Consider the following 20,343-nt stretch of genomic DNA (forward strand, 5'->3'; position numbering starts at 1 on the left):
TATGGAACCACTGCTCCAGCATTGCGCTAGGGGAGCTGTGGCCTGGATCATTCAGGAGGGTGGTGCTTTTGAGTTACGGCTGACTGAATTTCTGCTTTCTGAAGATTTTTTTTTCTTTCTGCCTCATTGCTTTTCCTTTTACACTCTTCCTGGCACTGTAAAACGAACTCTTGCGGTCAGAGAACAGTCAAGCTGAGACCGAGCGTATAAGTAGTTTGATTTGAACTTTAATCCTTAGCTCCTAAACTTCCACCGTGACTCTGAATTTCTAATTTCTTAAAGCAAAATTCAGTTTTGTTTGCATCGGGCATGCTCATGCAAGGTAATGAGCACCTCCTGAAAGATGCCAAATGTCCTCAAGTCTCATTGGAATCAGACACAGGCCTTCAGTGAGGTCACTGGGAGCTGAGGGTGCTCAGTGGCAAGAAGGATCGAATCTCTTAAGTTCACACAGTAGCACCTTCTCCCCTTATTCACTCATTCTGGCACTTCCTTTCACTCATATATATCAGTTCCTCCACTCAGTAGGGTTTGCAGGATACCGCATTCCATGCATGTCTTCACAGGAGAATCGAACAAGACCCCTAATCATTTTGAGGTCTATCCTGGCCCATCAGGTGGGTCTTAGCCCATTTCCTGGAGGAAAAGAATTCATATCGGAAAATGCACAAGCACTAGTGGTACTAGTTGGCACTCTTGTAAGGCACAGAGGTTAAGAGTTGAAGGTAGTGTCCCTGGTGACTAAACTAACCGCTCATCTCGTGAAGCCATCCCTCTAGGTCAGGATGGCCGCACCACCTTACAGGCCCTTTCTGTGTCTGCAGTACCTGCCTCTGTCTGTGCATTATCAATTGTGCTTATGATGTTAATCTTGTACCTTTGCCAGCGCAAAAATCCAGTTTTTATTTTTTTTAAACTGTATGTTTTTAAGCACGTCCTTCCATCTTTATAGCAGTGTCCTTGAGTATTATTTTAAAAAGATTGTCTGAATAGGGAATTGACACTAGCATTATCCCACAGTTCGGGTTCACAAATGCTGTAGACTTAAACTGGAGTGTTATACAGCATGTGTTCTCATGACACTGGGGCCAGGCTCTCCTGCTGGGGATTACACGAGGCAGCCAATTAGCCGATCAGGATTCAGAGAGGTTCAGACAAGTGCAGTATTGCCTATCCCATGCACTGAAAAATAGTGAGTCGAGCCTCAAAAAATCATCAAGTTGGCTTAAAAATCAGGAGATTTAAAAATATAATAAGATTGGTGGGGGGTTTCTTTGCCTTCTGGTTTTGGAACCTTTAGGGTGCGCTCAGGTCAAGTTTGCAGGCTTTTCGCCCCAACAGTAGCGGGTGAAACTCACTTCTTTTTTTTTAAATGGAAGCTGAGGGTCTCTCGTGGTCATGTGACTTCAGGCGCCAGGGCGTTAAGGGAAACACTAATTATCACAAGACTTGGGATCACAGTGGGAGAGTTGGCAACATTGTCTTGCTCTCTCCTCAGCTGCAATGCAGTTTTTCCCAGGTGGCTTCTCCACAGCACTGCCTCGTGCTGTGCTGCTTCTTCCTGGAGTGCGCGTCTCGTCTTTGGTCCCCCTTATCAATCCGGTTGGGTCAGTGCATTTTGTACCTCCAGCAAAAAAGGGTTCTATCCTTTCCCCAGCCTCCGCCATCCTGCACCGTAGCTTCACTTTACCTTGCCCACTGCTCTCTCAAGATAGTGCCAGTGAAAATGACAAGTATTCACGCTGCCATGCAGGAATTCTGCCCCTGAACTACCCGCAGGTAGACTGAGTTGGATGGAGGATGTGACTCTCTCTCAGTGACTGACTTCCATGTTACTGCATTAAGCAAACCAGTCTCTGTGCTAAACCACTTTCTCAGTTTAGCACCAAAGTCTTTTTTGTCTCTCCCATGTTCTCCCAGCTCCTTTTAATTCTTCTTGGGAAGCAACTGGGACACAATCACGTTTTCTTCTGCTTCCTTCTTTATCTGTCACATCTCTGTGAAAGTCTCCTACAGCCCAGCTCATTCCCTTCTATCCTCCCCCCTGCTTTCCTCTCAGTTCATGTCAGCTCCTGGAAAACACTGGCACCCACAGCTGTACACACATTATGCGTGGTGTGCACCATTGACAAGGTTGTCAACTGGGGGCAGGGCTGCCCGGGGGAGGGGGTTCAAAAGGTTCATGCAGGGTCATAGCGCCACTCACTGACATTTTAGTTTCTTAATTGCATGTTGTGTCGTGAACTGTAAGATTCAAAAGTGTTTGCTTAGATGCCCTGCTAAATGAAAGTGAGAGTGGTTCAGTTGTATATAACATGAAAAATTTTGGAGGGTGCCTGCTGAGTATACCTCAGTTCCTTTTCCAGCTCACACAATTTCTAAGGGGTCAGCAACCCCTTACACCTGAGGTACTACTTTCTGCATACATCATACAGGCTTTTACATTTTTCAGTACTGTAGTGGGAAAGCGAGACATGGGATAGTGGCCTGAGCAGGGGACTGGGATTCAGGATATCTCCAATCCTAATCCCAGCACTGACAGATTCCTTTGTTTTAACCTCAGCATTGATTTCTTTGGTCTATAAAATGTCACAGGCATAGTGTCAGGATTAATCAGTAGAGCACTTTGAAAAGTATGATGTATTATCGGCTGTAGGGTCTTATAGGGGTAACTTAGCCTTTGTAATGCCATGGAATTCATGTGCTGGAGAAGATTCCATCTAATCTACTTTTATCCAGATTCTTCATAGCTGACTTACATGTAGAGGGTTATTCGTTTTATGAGATCTGTTCTATCAAGGTGTCTTGCCCCAGAATTACTGTATTTCAAAATGCTGCTTCTGCCAGGCAGCTTACTGCAGGCTACATCTACATTTAGGGTGAGGGGTGTGGCTCCACTTCACGAAGACATACTCATGCTAGCTCTCATCGAGCTGTGGTCGCACAGATGAGCGGTGGCACAGGCTCCATTGAGTTCTGGAGGGTTTGTACTAGGTGCAACTAGCCCATGCCGCCTCTCATGGCTGCTCATGCTCCTGCATGAGTTGGGTTCAGTTCTTTGCAACACAAGGAAGCTTTGGTCTATTCGGTTAACTTCAGGCTGTTCCAACAGACCTTTAGTTGGATGGGAATGGAGAGGCCATCTTCTCATGGTTGTTTCTCCAAAGTGCTAGCCACAGAATCGTGGAGGCAGAAGAAAGAGATAATATGTGAGCAAAAGGGTTCCTATCTCCTCTTGTTCTCTGAACTGGAACGTGGTTGTAGAGTGTGTGGTTAACCACGACATGGGTTTTGCAGAAGAAACTGTGGGTTGGTTTCTGTAATGTGAAAATCTTAGTAGGAGGGGAAGAAGGGAATCAACTGTGTAGGAGGCAAGCACTGGCCCCTGCTCCATTTATCATCTGTCTATAACCAGGGAAGAATAATACATATTCCAGTAGAGTAACCTTAATTACCAAGAGATGAAGTCGATCCTAACTGATGTTAGAGTTAAAAGATTGCCTTAAAGGCATAGAGGCTCTTTTTCTCCCTTTCCTGAAGTTGAGAGAGTTTGACACAGAGATACTTTAAATTTACAAATCACATCACTTAACATCTGGCATTCTGACACAGAGGATTAATTATGATCTTAGCTTGTTATGTCTTGGGGTACTCAAGGGGCATATGGTGTAATAGACGGTGGATCTGCAATGTTTCTCCTCTGACTCACAACCCTGTTTTCCCCAAAGGGTGCAAAAGCACACTGGCATCAGATTAGAAGTGACAGTAGAACAGACAAAGGGTTAAAAATGTTTAGGTATTGAATTAGGCATTCCTTTTGTCAACGGTGGAGCTGCTGTAGATGGGGCTTCCTGTTCAGCACCTCCTGACAGAGCGGAAAAGATCAGTGGCTGCGTGAAACGCATTTGGATTTCACTTGCACTTTTAATGTATCTGTTGTAATCAAGAGGCAAGGTAAATTCCAGGTTGTCTTTTCCCTGAGCTCCGGGAGCAAAGAATGTTTCGTGAGAGGCAGAATGAGAGCAGGTTAATAGCAGTAGCAGGCCATTCTGCCAGCAAGAGCTGTACTATCTGAAGTATTATTGTTTTACTTACTGTCTGTAACGCCTCTGAAGGACAAGGTTCCATGCAGTGAGATTAAAGAGACAATCCCATGCCCTTGGATTTTATATTTGAGACGGTCCAATTCCTCTATAGCCCTTTTCAAAAACACACGGGTGACACCTTGCTCCAAGCTGCAACCCAACCAAAACAAAATCCTCGCTCTCACTTCAATCCAATGGGGTCTTGCCGTTTTCTCCTAGAATCTGACTTGCAAAGACAGTGAAAGGCTGAGAAAACTACAAGTCCATTTTTGTTACTGTAGGTGGTTTTCCAGTCACATGGAGCATGGTTATAGTTTTCCATCCCCTTCTCCCCATCACTAGGGCACTTGATGAAACCCCCTGTGCTGCCGGCTACTCCTGATTCCAGCCTACAGAGTGGGCGTGAGGGTCAGCCCGTATTTCACCACTTTCAAATGGCAGTACCACAGAGACTTGGCGATCGTGTATTGCACTTGCAGTCAAGGCATTTTAGGTTGTGGCCCTGTCAGGTGCCATAGATTAAACCATGGTCAAGCCTAATCTGCCCTTGTAGAAGACACCACCAAGGAAAACCCAGGAGACTGAGGAAGGTGATTCAGCACAGAGTACTCCTCCCAGTGCCCTGGCTTGATGTCTAACATCAGGCTTTTGAGAGGTATCAGTTCAACTGATATTATTTATTACTTACCTAGCATGCAACAAGGGGAAGGGCTCTTCTGTCAACCCACTGTCTTACCCGGGGCTAGAACCCTGCATAAAGCTGCTGAAGTCCTGCTAATTCACTGTGGCAGGTGCTGCTTATTAGTGGGTTTGGCCCTCTAGAGCGGTAGCTAGGACAGATGATGTCCTGGGGAGCAAGATCACTAGGGCCAGCCAAGCTCAAGGAGGAAGCTTATGCTGAGGCTTATATTGTGTTAGTTATCAATAAAGCCAAAATCCAGAAAGGGGCTGAGTTTGGGTGCTGCCTCAGGCCCTGTGTGCTCTGTTGTGGCCGGGGATGGGTCTTAGTCTGTTCATATAAAATAGAGGTGTACAAAATGCCTACTGCCAAATTCATCCATGGTGTAATTACCTCGGGCCTCTGCTCTGAGGAGCAGGAAGTTGAGCCCGCATGCTGCAGTGTTCTCTCACCATTACCATTTGAAAACCCTGAGAACAAATTGAAGGAGTCAGAAAAACAAGTTGACATAGCCGAAGAAGGGTTTCCTATCTCTTCCTGTTGCTAATTTGTTAGAAACAAAATCATCCTTGCCTCACTGCTTTGGATACAATGTGACTGGGCTTTAGGTGGAATGAGACATCAAAATGCCACTGATGTTCCACAAAATATACTGAGCAAAAAAACATTTCCACATAAATGCTTTCAGCTCCTCTCTCTCCTCCCCTCTCGCCCCATGCTTCATGAAACTGGCAAGAGTGAATCAAGTGTCTCTTTCAAAACTCACTAGACAGGCACGACTGAATAATTTGGCAGGAATCTGGCGACCTCCCAACACAGCTGTCCTTGTGAGGGAAGGGATTACATAAACTTGTGTCTCATGGATTTGGGTTCCTCTCTCTTCACATATCAGCCACTGAGGATACACGTAACAAACACTTCCCCTCTTCATAGAGATTCTCTGGCAGTAGCTGAGTGCTTTAAGCTGTGTCCAGGGAGTTCATGTTACATTTTATTGCTTCTAATATGATCCAGCTCTCCCTGATGCATTCTAAGGCCCTGAGTTCCGATACACTCTTTGTGGTTCAGTCTAAACTGAGATAGCCCAAAGACAGCGTAGCAGCAAAGTGCACAGTCACTGACGTCGTTGTGTCCTCTTATTTCTTTGACTTGATATGTGAGCGAAGCCGGTACCTGACCTACAGCTAAGAGGAGAAATGGGATGTTTCACCCAAAAAAGGTTTGGGAGTCATAAGAGCTACAACAAAGTCAGTGCCTGAAGAACCATCCCAGGAATGATAATTACACTGATCTGAGTCCATGACTTGCCAGCTTGGGCCACATTAACCCTTGGTGTAACTCCATTGACTTCAGTAAAGTTACAGAAGGGGATGAATTTGGCCCCTCCAGTGTTGGACCAGGGCCAGGTTAAATCCTGCTGGACTAATTTCTAAGTCTGATGTTACACTGTCCAGATTCTGTGCTAGAAACAAATGTTAGCGGCTCGTGAGCTATCCGGTATTAAAACGCTCTGTATGGGCCTGCAATGCCCCTAGCTTGATAGAAAACAAAACTGTTTCAAAATAGACATTTATACAGCAGCTTTCATTCAAAATGAGCCCAAAGCAGTTTACCAGCATACAGCACCACTGAAATGCAGTCAGCTCTGGAGTGGATAGTAGCATACGAACACAATACACTGCACAGTGGAGGAATGGGAAATTTTGGCCTGTCTCTCTGTCTAAGTTCTTATATGATACCCATCACCATGATACCTGAGCATATTCCAACAGGAGAAATTATACTCTATATACATTGTATATATAATTAGTCATGTCCCTTCCCTCCAGTCAGCAGGAACTAGATTTATTTTTTGCCATCTTTAGGCCAAACATTTTCAAAAGGGTTCATTAATTTTTAGGTAACCAGTCTGATAGAACAAAAGTTCACTGTTCTGACATATCAGCTCCCAAATCTCCAGTGTAAGGCAGAGTTAACCGTGGGTGTTCACCACCTCTGAAAATCATGCCCAAGGCATCTCAAGTTAAATGAGCAAGATGCTTTTGAAAATGTTGTCCTTATATCCCTGCAAAGCAGACCAGATCTCATTCTTTTAGAGGGTCACACTCAGGTAGTTTAGGTCTCAAACTTCGGTAATGGGGATTTTTTTTTTAACTTACAAAACTGAATAATACTGAAAAAAATAAAATACCGTAAGACCTATTATAAAACAGTGTAGTGTGCCGCACCCCCATTTCTTACAGCAGACTGTGAGAGTGGGGAGAAGGAAGGGCAGAAAAAAGGGCAGCAAGGTGGGAAAATGAGGACAGAGTTGAGGAATAAGTTGAAAAAAATGATTTCCCCCATCCACCCGGTTTGACCACTGTCCAAAACAACTAGAAATCACCAGAGATGGTCCTGAACCACAATGGTGGTTTGGTTCCAAAACCCAGATCTGCCTTTCCCCAAGTTTGCATTTATATCTGTGGTTTGTTATAGGCCTATGGTATAATCATGTGCTAATTTGAGAACGCTGCCTGACATCTGAAGATGACTGAGCTTTCAGTTATGTAACGTTTTCCCTTTCAAGTGTCTCCTTATAACGCAGCTCTCCCATGATGCCTACCAAACACTCGACAGTGGCCAGGCAAATGATGTGCTATGATTGCTGCTTTTTACACTAATCATACTCATCTCACTTGTGCCTCATGTTTCGTTCTGTCTGCTTGTTGTATCCACCTGTGTCTTATATTTAGATGATTAGCTCTTCAGGGTAGGCATTGTCTTTTCATTATATGTGTGCACAGTGCCTCACACAATGGGGCCTGCATCGCCGATTAGCTTGTAGGTCCTACAAATAATTAATACTAATAATAAAGAGTTCCGAGCAGAAAGTTCACCATTCATAATTGCAGCAAAAGATCAGTGTTACATTTTGCAGATGGTTTGTGCTGAGCAGGGAATGTGGGGAGCAGGTGAAAGATTCCCCAGATCCCTTGAACATTTCTTGAAAGAAAAATTAAAACCTCTGAGCTAGTGTTTGCATCTCTCCTTCAATTCTCCCTTTCTCCCAAACTTGCTAAGCAGTTCTTCAGATGCCCTTGGAGTGCAGATCAAAGCATCACATTGTATCATGTGGAAGATGAGTGATTGGAGCTCTTGGGTGACTTCTTTGAATAGGAAACGGGGAAAAGAACCACCAATGAAAAAACAATATCCACAGATAAGAGTCAGTTCAAAGATTCTGAGTGGGTATTGAAAAATGTTTGCATTCAACATCACCTAGCACACGTGCATACCAGAACTCCCAGCACCCAGTCAGGATAGTGCATGCTCACACACCAACACTAACACCCACTCACAGCTTTTCTTACTGACATTTCAGAGTGGAAATAAACAACCACCACTTCTGGAATGCTTTACTCACAGTACCCGCTGTATCACAGTTTTACGTCCAGCACCACTGAGCCCATATTTTCTTACTCGTTTGCTGAAGGGGTGGCAGAGGAAATAAATTGTCCTTAAAAGTGTTTTCTTCCAGCCAGACTTTTAAAGTTCAATGTTAATCATAGAATCATAGAATGTCAGGGTTGGAAGGGATCTCAGGAGGTCATCTAGTCCAACCCCCTGCTCAAAGCAGGACCAATCCCCAAAGCCAGGGCTTTGTCAAGCTGGGCCTTAAAAACCTCTAAGGATGGAGATTCCACCTTAAACAGATTACTGCAACAGAATTTCAGTTAAACAGTCAAATGTCTGATTCTGGCAGCAGATTTCTAGTTAGGTAGCATGTCCTTCCCCATCCCATTTGTGCCATCTCCCTGGTACATGCTATCAGAAGAACATGTGGAAGAATTTGGGAAACTAGGCCAATGTAGTCTGTGGTAGCGTCACATCTACCATCACTGCTTTCCTTTTGCAGCCTAGGAAACTGCCTCTGTGTGACCATTTGATCTTCACGTTCTAAAACCATTCAGATCATATGCTGAAATATGGTTATAATATTTTGCAGTTCTAAAAATTTCAAAGTGCCTTTTACATATTAATTAGTTGCAACTCACAACATCCCTGTGAGGTAGGCAAATATCCCTCTTTTAAAGATGGGGAAACTGAGGCACAGAGGCATTGTGATTCACCCAAAGTCATACAGCAAGTTATTGTCAGATCAGGATTAGAACTTAAGCATCCTGACTCCAATCTTTGTGCTTTAAGCACTGCACAATCCTTCCTCTCCTATTAACCTTTTACACATTAGAACACACGAGAGTTTGGGAACCAAAAGATGTATCATCAGCAGAATGACCAATATCCTACATGTGCAACAACATATATCTAATATATATTATGCAAATAGTATCTTTTATATAGTGAGCTTATAGGAGAGATATACTGACTCATATTAATTAATGTGAATGTGACCCTTTCCATCCATCTTAGGATGCTTCCCTGATTCTCAGGTTCAGTCTGCACTGGTCCCCGTTGCAAAGAGAGTAAGAGCAGCTAAGAGGCTGCTCTGACTTATGACAGTGGAGGATAGATGAAGCAGAGCTCTACCATACTGCCCCCTCCCACAATCCTGACAAGCCCTCTCCAACACTCAATATGACTCTTACATTGGTTGGGTGGCAGCTGACACAGCAGCCATATGCTCGCAAGTTCTCTTGCTCCATGGGATGTCCTGCTGGCCATTTGTACAGAGATTTCAACTGAGAACCTGGCCCTCTATGTGCATGAAACACATAATGCTCTTTCCACCTGAGCTCATAGCCTTCTGCAGGACAAAACAGGTACAAGTCTATCAACTGAACAGCAGATGCCGGAGGGCTGTAGGATTAAATATTTAGGACCTAATTTGAAAGGTGCCTGCTTCTGCCATTCTGATATACTTCCCCTTAGAACTGCAATAGTGCTACCTGTTCTTATCAAATAAACACCCTCCCTCTCCTCCTTCATATGCCTCCTTTATACCCCCCCCCCCCTTCAAGCTGTCCCTTTTCCACATCATCCAAACACCTGTTTCCTTTTGTCTTCTGTGTGGTTATCTGATTTAGATTATGAGCTTGTAGCTAGGAAGGAGGGTCTTTTGGTTAGACACAGGGTAGGGACTCAGGAGGATCTTGATTCAATTCCAGCACTGCCATGGACTCCCAGTCTGAATTTGAGCAAGTCACATAATTTCTCCCTGCCTCAATTTAGTATCTGTAAAATGGAAGTATTAATAGTCCCTTTCTCTCGGACTTCGTGCCTCTTGTCTGTTTACATTAGAAGCTCTTCAGAACAGGGATTGTGCCTTACTGAGTATGTACGGTGTGTCGCACGTTTGGGATCCCAAGTTTCGCTGGGGCCTTTTGGATCTACTATAATCCAAATAATAGAAGGGTCTTCTGGGCACTTCATAGATGGCTGCATTGCAGTAATGAGAGAAGCAATTCCTGCATACAGTTCATCAAAGGAGCTGGGAACTTTTGGAATAAAATATACACTCCATAGACATACATTAGGTTTCAGATATTTAATTATATATATATTCACATACCAAATATGTGTGTGTGTGTGTGTGTGTAACTAGATATGGATACTGTAGTTAGATTTTGCTGATGGGGAGGTTGTTATTTATGGTAGGTTGATTATAGGGTCCCATTATATTTTGAGAGCTGTGGTTGACTTCCTGGGAGTATGGGCAGGTTTTGTTATAGATAGTTATCCTTTAGATTATATGTTTTTATTGTATGTGCAAGCTCATAGAGCCCTGGTCAGGTGATTTAAAATTCAGTTGAAGAATCAATAATATCCATCTATTGAGATACATGAACTTGGGACTGGGAGTATGATGGCAAAGAATGGCTAACCAGTTAGAAAATATAATCTAGTACCAGTTCCCATGACTTCCTGCTGGGACTGAACTTTCTGGGAAATCAATGGTCCTGCCAAGACTATTCCAGCCTTAAACACTTTTTGTTTTCTGTGGATTTGTACAGACCTCCTCTTGCGCTTAACCCTGTGAAAATTCAAGAACCCCTGAAAGCAAGTTGGATTCGAATATACGGCTAAAAAGTGGAGAATGTTGCTTCTTCCTGTTTCCTGTAGTAGCAAAAAAGGAATTTGTTAAATGCCTGGAGCAGTTGGCCTGGCTTCTAAGATGTACTATGGTTGAACTCTGTAGCCATTATGTACCACTTTGAATTATTTAGTTTTTTGTCAATTTCAATATGTTTCTGTTGTATTCTTGGGATTGCCTAGCATCCTTCAGGTGGCTGAAAATTCTTGTTAAGCTTAAGGCTAAAGACTCTAGGGAGCCTGGTGGAAAAAGAAAAGGTGGTTTGGCTTCCTTAAAACAAAGTTTTTGTAATGTGCAGTTCTTTTCTCTAAAGTCAGCTTTGTAAAAGTGGCAGGGGCTTCATGCTGCTCGTTTTACAGTGATGTCCACATCAGTTTAATGTACAAGAACAGAAAAAAGGTGTTTCTTCTAACTTCCCTCTATGCAAATTTAGTCTGGGATCTGATGTTCAAGCTGGGTTCTTTCTTGCTAGTGCATCTTCACAGGAATAAATATGTTCTGGGCTGCATGTTGCCGCCCAGTGACACAAGTGCAATTCCATTGCTTTCATATCCTTCCCTCAGTGACAGAAAGCAATCTGTCATATTGTTCATCTTCATATTGTTCCCTCGGTGGCACCTGTGAAACTATGGATATGTCCACACTGCAATTAAAAACCTGGGCTGGCTCATGCCAGCTAATTTGGGTTTACGGGGCTCAGGCTTGCGGGACTGAGGCGTGCGGGGCTGTTTAATTGTGGTGTAGACGTTGGGGCTTGCGCTGGAGCCCGGGCTCTAGGACCCTGCGAGCTGGGAGGGACAACCTGTGCAACACAGTTAAACCAACCTAACTCCTGGTATAGACGGTGTTAAGTCAATGGGAGAATTCTCCCATCGATGTAGCTACTGCATCTCGGGGAGGTGGTGTACCTATGCCAATGGGAGAAGCCCTCCTGTCAGCGTAGGTAACATCTTCACTGAAGTGCTACAGCGGCACAGCTGCGCTCCTACAACATTTTAAGGGTAGATCTGCCCTAAGTGTTTTGACCAGGGTAATTTTCTTAAATGACAGGGTTGTTTCTAACTATTCTATTGGGAAATTATATCACAATTTAGTACATCCTATTGTTAGAAAGTTTTCCATTATGTATTCAGTCTGAAATTTCCTTTCTTTTCTTTCCATACTTTGCAAGAATAAGATAGTTGCAAAGCATATTGTTTAATGGATTGTTTCATTGGGAGTTTTAGGGGAAATATTAAGACTAAAAGCTTCTAGACATTCTCCTCTCTCACCATCATTAATACCATTAAGCAGATTCATAAAACAGCTCTTTTGAGATCTTATGCCAAGTTCATTTGTTTTCTTTATTTCAGGAAGTTTTATAAGAGATATCCTAAGGACATTCACCATTTAATTTTGTTCAATTACACAAATATTGTGTTGTGATTTTATTTGTATGGTTAGATTATTCCTCCGATATGTTGTTTATCTTTATTGCATTTTAAAAATAGTTGAAAAATAAAATAGGAAAGAAAATGGCTTGCTGTTTAAATGATCAAGATAAATTAACTTTGTACAACCGTGTATTGGTTTATGAGCCCTGCGGAAGAACCTAGCCTTAATTGTGCCTTGTGAAAATTGGCTATTTAAATATTAAAGCCTTATAACTGGTTCTCCATATAGAATCATGTTCCTATTTGATTAATCTCCTATTTTCTGATGACCTGGCTTTTTTATGCTCTCGTCATATAAATAGTTTATACAGCGGGCCTGATTCTCCACTCAGTACGTCAGTGTGAATCAGGGAAAGCTGCGCTGCAGACAATGCAAATGTTACTGTTGTAAAACTGGTGTAAGCAAAAGGAGAATCAGGCTCCTTGGTATTTATTTTATATCCTCTTTTTGGGGGGAAGGAGGGAGAGAAAAATGTCTGAGCACTGGTTTTCATGTACAACTCCTCAAACCTGCATTTTCACATCTATGTCTGATAAACTGACATGGCATCTCTCAGCATACTTATTTAGTGGCACCTTCCCCCAGCTTTTTCAGGCATCTGCAGTGAGCACAGTTTATGCTTCAGTTCAAGGAATCAGGACAGCTGATGCAGAGCACAGTGGCAAAAACAGCAGCAGCAATGGGGCCCTGGGTGTGCTAGACATGTCAAGAGGCTCAATGGATTGTGTGCATTTTTAGCTGAGCCATTAAGCAGGAATAACAAATAATGATTTTTCCTCTTCCTCTCCAAAATGGTAAAGGTGGGAGAAAGGGCCATTAAAACAAAGGGAGAGAGGAAAACCAAGGGGTGATCATACATAATACTGAAAGGTATAGATATCATGGAGGGAGAACAATGTTAAAGTATTCCAAGGTATAATGGGATGGAACTGAGCTTAGGCTGAATGTTCCCAGTAATGAAGTCTGTAAGAGTGGGAAAAAGTGGTGGGAACCCCCCTTTCTTGTGATAGTTAGAACTAGCCTGGACAAAGCACAAGTCTACTAAGAGCTAATGTGCAAAATGACCTATTAGGTCTACTCTTTTCTATCTCCAGTTTTTACGTTTCTGTGAACCACTTTAGGAGCATAGGAACCAGATCAGATTAGTGGTCCCTCTTCTCAAGTTTCCTGTCATCTGCATAACAGTGCCAAGTGCCAGATGCTTCAGAAGAAGTTGTAAAATCCATGTAATTGTCAATCATGGAATAAATTACTTGCTGTGGGAAGTTTCTTCCTGATCACAAGCAGTTGATAGTGGCTATTTTATGCCCCAAAGCCTGAGGGTTATATCAAGTGTACATTTTTATCGTAGCTAGCCTTTATCTATTCTATTAATTTAGCCAAAAATTTAAGTATTTACAGCAAATGAAGTTCTAAGAATTAGATCGTATTTTGCAAATTAACCCTTTCATTTCTGTGCTGAAAGAAAACTACAGTGTTTCAAATGGTTAAGACTACGCTTGGAAAGATTAGATTTTTATTGGTCAGTAAAGGTCAATTTCACCATATACAAACAAATCAATGAAAAAATATTTCCATCAATGATCATCAAAATTTATGGATAGAGTAAGAAAAATGCTGCTTGAGAACTTATTAGAGTTTGATTTAAGGATAGTTACTTTACATATATATATTTTACATGTGATGTTGGCAATTGGTGTTTTAATGCTTATAAAGCTTTAATTTTTTGAATCTCAGCATCTAATGTCATTACATAATTACTGTCTGCCTCCCCACATTGTCTGAGATCCTCATAATTTCCAGTAACCTCAACGATTTAAACTGAAAAAATCTTCAGAAATGTGTAAACATAAACATCAATATAATCTCTCAAATTTATGAAAAATAAATATTGAATTCTGCCAAGCCTTGTTAAGATTCAATATATACTTCCTGACATAGGCTTCAGTCCACCTAGAATTAAATGCATCTCTTCTTTTTCATGTAGGACCTGATACGAAGAGATATACTGTATTACAAAGGTCGCATTGACATGGATAAATATGAAGTGGTGGATATAGAAGATGGGAGAGATGATGACTTCAACGTCAGCATGAAGAATGCCTTCAAACTTCATAACAAGGAAACCGAGGAAATTCACTTATTCTTTGCCAAGAAGCTGGAGGAGAAACTGCGATGGCTCAGAGCTTTCAGAGAAGAAAGAAAGATGGTTCAAGAAGATGAAAAGATAGGTAAGGGATCGAAAATCAGTGGGAGGGTGGCTGTTGGGTTTTGCCCCCTGTGGGGGAGAAGGCCAAATTACTGTGCTTTAGAATTATAGTTTAACTTCATTATAACATCCCTGGCTTATCTCACAGTTGCTGTGAAGATTTGCTCATTTAGGAGCAAATGCTGCCCTTGGCTTCAAGCTTCAGCATAAGGAAACTCCACAAGGTGATGCAGGAGAGAGAAATCTACAGTCCCCCAGCCACTGAGAGGCAGCAAAACCTCACAGCTGCAGTAGTTTCTGCCCTAGCTATGCACCACCACTGTAGGGAGAAAGGCAGACAGACTCACTGATCTACCAGCCTTGCCCTTCTCTCTGTATTACCACAAAAGGTTATTGTAACCAAGATTGGCATCTGGCTTATTGTCTTTTTCTCATTCATAAAGTACTGTGTTCATTTATGGCACTGTATAAATAATGCTAAAAATAATAATGTTTATAAGGTTGCTTTTTAGGCAGCCTCCTCCCAAGTGATGTTACAGTGCGGCTTTACTTTACAAGAAGATTTTTTTTTTATTAAAATGTCTCTCTGTATGGGTAGCCCCACCAGGCAATGCTTTGCCATCTATGGGTTATTAGTTTCATAAATGGTGCACGAAGAAATACTCAGAAAAAGCGGGTTGGAAAGCGATTTTCTGAACTCTTTGCCATATTCCCTTTTTCCAGGCTTTGAAATTTCTGAAAATCAAAAGCGGCAAGCAGCAATGACAGTAAGGAAAGTCAGTAAGCAAAAAGGTAATTGGCAGCATGTCTCTCGTTAGGTGAAGCCAGGGTGGGGTGGGGCTTTATGCTGGACTGCAATCCACATTCCCTTTGATTTTTCACCAGTCTCTTTTTTTATCTCGTTTGTGTGTTTCATATAATTTGTTGATGTATCCATGGGCCAAATTCATTTCTGGTGTAACTCTGTTGAAGCCAGTGGAATTACAGCAGAGGTGATTTTGATCTCCTCTGTCCAGTCTAGTATCCAAAAGCAATCCTGTGGGCAGGAATTTATCTCAAACCATAGACAGTATGTAGATTCATCTCACCCCGGACTGAAACTAAAGCCGGTGAGAAGATACAAAGAGGCTTTGCTAATTCCCAGAGTCTCCCATTGGAAAAGAAAGGGAAATGGCTAAAACCCAGGATGTGTTGAGGTCCCACCACTCTACTTCTTTTTGAAATGGGAGGCTCATGGAACTTGCATATAACCTTTTAAGATAGCACAGTTGCATCAGCACTAGCAAATATAGCATCCTAGTAAAGACACTATATATCAAATAGTCCTAGAAGATCATATTCATCCCCCTGCCTGGGAAGAGTACAGTCAACCAATAAGAGTCATGTCAGATATTAGACTGAGAAGCCACTGGCCAGAGTTAATGATCAGTTCTGATAATTCTTGCAGCTGCAGGTTTTGTAATGATCAATGTTGGGGAGAGTTAGAGAGGAGTCATAGTAACAATGTTTGAAGTCATGGAGTCTTCAGAAAAAGTATGAGAACTCATGAACATGCCATCTAGTTACCAAAATATCATGGCACGTTCAGGTCTCCAAATGGTTAAATGTTTTGGGAACAACTCAGGACTTCTTGGGTACCTGCAGTCACCAGCTGCCGCCTCCCTGTTCTATAGCTTTTACAGCCCTATGCTTGACTTTTCAAACAATGTCTTAAACCTTTAACGAGTTCCTAGCTCTCTTCCTCACCTGGTTGTTCCATACTGTCCTGATGGTTCATTAGTGCTTTGTTAGGCCCAGTGTGAACCCATTGGTCTCCTATGTCCCTGCACTGTTGTTGTTGATCTACTGCCATCTACTAGCCTCTAGTGTTATCCTCTGAGTTGTTCTCTAAAAACTCTCATGGCCAGATTTTCAAAACTGGAAATGTGCAAAAAATGCATTTGGGTGCCAAATGTACGCACCGCATCACTGCAACTGTGCACAGGAACTGCACGTTCAATAGACCAGTTTTTCATGTAACTAGCCACTTGTATGGGCACAATTCTGAAAATTTTCCCCTTCACTATCCTCTTGCGCACTGACTCCCGGAGCATGCAAACAAATCACTGAAATCACGCTCGCTGGAAAATCGCAGGATCTGTGACTCAAATGACAGCCCCGGCAAATCAAGTTCTCATTAGTGCTAATGAAACTGACTCAGCTCAAGTGTGCCTGAGAGTGCATATGAATATTTCCAGTTGAACTGCTGTAGTTCCATCCTGACAAACTCAGCGTACTTAACTATATTTAGTTTTTACACAGCGATTGCTCTCTTATTCTCTCTCTCTTTCTTTCTCTGTGGGGAAAAAACAAAAGGGGAGGGGAATTTTAATAGCCCAGGCTCCTTAGGCTATACAATTAATTAGCTTCCCTCTTCCTAGAACATCAGTCAGCACTCCCTTATCCAGAATGACCCTGTGCTCTAATATGGGGAATTCTTTTTATGATATGACGTCCTTGAGTCTGACAGAAACTCATTCTGACTCACACATCAAGTGGAACGATGTCAGATTGTTTTACCTAAGACATTTATTCTGAAATAATAACAAAACCCTTTACATAGCATCATTAAATTAGCAACTCTGCCTCTTCCATAATGTCTTGTGCTTCAGTGATCATAGCCCAGCCCCAAGTTAATTAAATTAAGTACTGATAAAGTAAATTTTGTAAAGCCAGAGCCTTGCTAAATACCATCAAAACCAGTTGATTTTATTACCCCATAGAGTGTGGTTTGGCTTATCGAATAATAGGTGTGTAGAACTGGAAGGAACTTCAGGAGGTCATCTAGTCCAGTGCCCTGCATTCAAGGCAAGACTATGTAATAACTAAACCATTCCTGACAGGTGTTTAACTTTTTCTTTAAAACATCCAATGATGGAGATTCTACAACTTCCCTAGGCAATTTGGTCCAGTGCTTAACTACCCTGACAGTTAGGAAGTTTTTCCTAATGTCCAACCTAAACTGCCCTTGCTTCAATTTAAGCCCATAGCTTCTTGTCTTATCCACAGAGGTTAAAGAGAACAACTTTTCTTCCTTGTAACAACCTTTTATGTACTTGAAAACTGTTCATGTCCCTGTCCCCGCTCCAGTCTTCTCTTCTCCAGACTAAACAAGTCCAATTTTTTCAATCTTCTATCATAGGTCATGTTTTCTAGACCTTTGATCATTTTTGTTGCTCTGCTCTGGACTTTCTCCAATTTGTCCACATCTTCCCTGAAATGTGGTTCTCAGAACTGGACACAATACCCAGCTGAGGTCTTATCAGCTCAGAGTAAAGTAGAAGAATTACTTCTCATGTCTTGCTTCCATCCCAGAATGATGTTTACTTTTTTTGCAACAATGTTGTTATACTTTTGATTCATAATTAGCTTGTGATTCCACTATAACCCTGAGATCCCTTTCTGCAGTACTTCTTCCTAGGCAGTCATTTCCCATTTTGTATGTGTGCAATTTATTGTTCCTAAGTGGACTTGGCATTTGTCCTTAATGAATTTCATCCTATTTACTTCAGACCATTTTCTCCAGTTTGTTCAGATCATTTTGAATTTTAATACTATCCTCCAGACCACTGCAACCCTTCCCAGCTTGGTATTGTCCACAAACTTTATAAGTGTACTCTCTATGCCATTAGCCCTGATGAAGATATTGAACAGAACTGGACCCAGGACTGATCCCTTTGGGACTCCACTTGATTTGCCCTTTCATCTTGACTTTGAACCATTGATAACTACTCTCTGGAAACGGTTTTCCAACCAGCTATGTGGTTGTATTTCCCTAGTTTCTTTATGAGAAGGTTATGCGAGACAGTACCAAAAGCATTACTAAAGTCAAGATATACCACATCTACCACTTCCCCCCTCCCCACCACAAGGCTTGTTACCCTGTCAAAGAAAGCTATTAGGTTAATTTGACATGATTTGTTCTTGACAAATCCATACTGACTCTTATTTATCACCTTATCTTCCAGGTGTTTGCAAATTGCTTTTGCATAATACCCCAGAGGCTGGCCCTTGTGTGAGTAGTCCTATTGAGCAGCTGGCTTCAGTGGGAATACTTAGCAAGCATTACTCAGCATGAGGAAGGGTAGCAGAACTGGGCTCCAAGTTATTTGCAGTTTCAGGGTGCTTTTGTTGAGTTATCTTGTAATAATTTCATACGTATTTGAAATGTATCCCCAACAAGGCTTTACCAAAGGCATTAATAAATACTTGGAGACTGTGTATTGCTAGTAGCTAGTTGTAGTTACCTGTGCTGAGAAAAGGGTAACCAGTTCTCATGCTGCAGGATGACTGCAGCCAGGGATCAGGTAGGCCTGCTGCCTTTTCTATGTACACATTGTGGAGCTAGACATATGCATTGCAGATAGGTTTGGGTTGCCTCTGATGCATCAGTTGGGCCTCAGAGCACTTAAGCATGTGCTTAACTTTAAGCATATAAATAGTCCAATTGACATCAATGCTACCTATATGCTCAAAGTAAGCACATGCGTCAATACTTTGCCTGATCAGGCTTAGTAGCCACTGCAGGCCTTGATGGCCCAACCAGCTGATCTGATATGTTAAGACCTCTGTGCCCAGGTTTTAGGTCACTGGATGTGTTTTGTAGCCTTATTTTTACCATCTGCTATGTTATATCAGTTGACCTCTTCTGTGGGAAACAGCGATAATTTCCCTATGACAGAATGCATAAGGAAAGGATTGAAGCAGTTAAGGAGATGAAATGGAAAGGGCAATCAAGTGTGTTGGCGACGAACTAGAAAGTTTTCAGTAGTTTTAACAGCAGCGTATTTCATGAACTGTCATACAGTGTTTCCCTGAAGTATTACTCTGGAGTCAGCCCGCATATTTATTAAGAGGAAACATTTAAAGGACCACTAGCTGCAATACACTGGAGAGAGAAAGTGTGGAAGATGAGACTGACAAGGAAGAAACATCCAAACTCTGTCAGATAAACTTGATGAAACTTTAATCAGATGATTAAGAGACAGCATTAACCTTTGCATTTGGGGTTTGTTTTGCTTTTTTTAAACCAGTCTCCTAAATGAATCATCCCATTTGGAACCAGCTTGCTGTTAACACATACATGCACACACAGACATACACACATATGCACCTACAGGCATATACACACATGCACAACCAAGATTCCTTCAGAAATGGTTTAATGTTGAGCAAGCGAGTCAACCTCAGATTTCAGCAACATACTGGGATTTGCACTACTTATCGGATTGGGGGGAAATGTAATAATATCAGAGCATGTGCCTTAAGACAGCATTAAACCAATTCTCCACCTTCTTTAAGTCCATTAGACATAACGTGGATAAGTAGCATTGGCTTGTGCTCCTTCCCAGCAGACAAAGTTGTGGGATATTTTTTACAGACAGTGATTCAGATCCTTCTTCCAGTAAGAGCCATCCAGCTCCATGCAACTTCAGTGGGTGTAACTGAGAGTAGAATTTAGTCTGGTATATCCTAGAATAATTAAAATGGGAGATAAAAATTCTGGTTTGGCTTGATTTTTAAAAAGAGCCTGTCACAGTTACTGGGCTATCTGCACCGCTGTCCCTTCTTGGGGATTTTGAGTGCAGCCCCAGCAGTTGTCAAGTCATGGACCCCCACCTCTCGTGGGGTGGAACTCTGCAGTTCGCCACTCTCAGACTAGCACCTGGATTTACAGTCCCCTAGGTGCCAGCCATGACTAACTCAGCAGGTCCAATGGGGGCCAGATCCTGCAGAGGTTTCTCTTTGGGAGCCTCTGACAGCATACTTTTGCAGTGAAACTGTGTCTCCAAAACAAGGCATGATTTATTTTGCCCAAAAGGTACACAGTGCAGAGAGGTGGATTTAAAATAACAAAGACTTG

The 20,343-nt window shown here is 42.2% G+C and overlaps 1 protein-coding gene across 10 annotated transcripts in view; it reads left to right on the top strand.

Moving 5' to 3' along the window:
- ARHGEF9 (Cdc42 guanine nucleotide exchange factor 9) overlaps window positions 1-20,343 on the top strand; it is a 238,795-nt gene that overhangs the window by 207,626 nt on the left and 10,826 nt on the right. For all 10 annotated transcript variants that reach the window (XM_074962410.1, XM_074962411.1, XM_074962409.1 and 7 more), the window contains 2 exons: window positions 14,220-14,463; window positions 15,165-15,233. In XM_074962410.1, the coding sequence (XP_074818511.1) occupies window positions 14,220-14,463; window positions 15,165-15,233 (313 nt within the window). The remainder of the gene's footprint in view (window positions 1-14,219; window positions 14,464-15,164; window positions 15,234-20,343) is intronic.

This window comes from Natator depressus, chromosome 9, assembly GCF_965152275.1.
Source record: "Natator depressus isolate rNatDep1 chromosome 9, rNatDep2.hap1, whole genome shotgun sequence".
Classification (NCBI taxonomy): Eukaryota; Metazoa; Chordata; order Testudines; family Cheloniidae; genus Natator; species Natator depressus.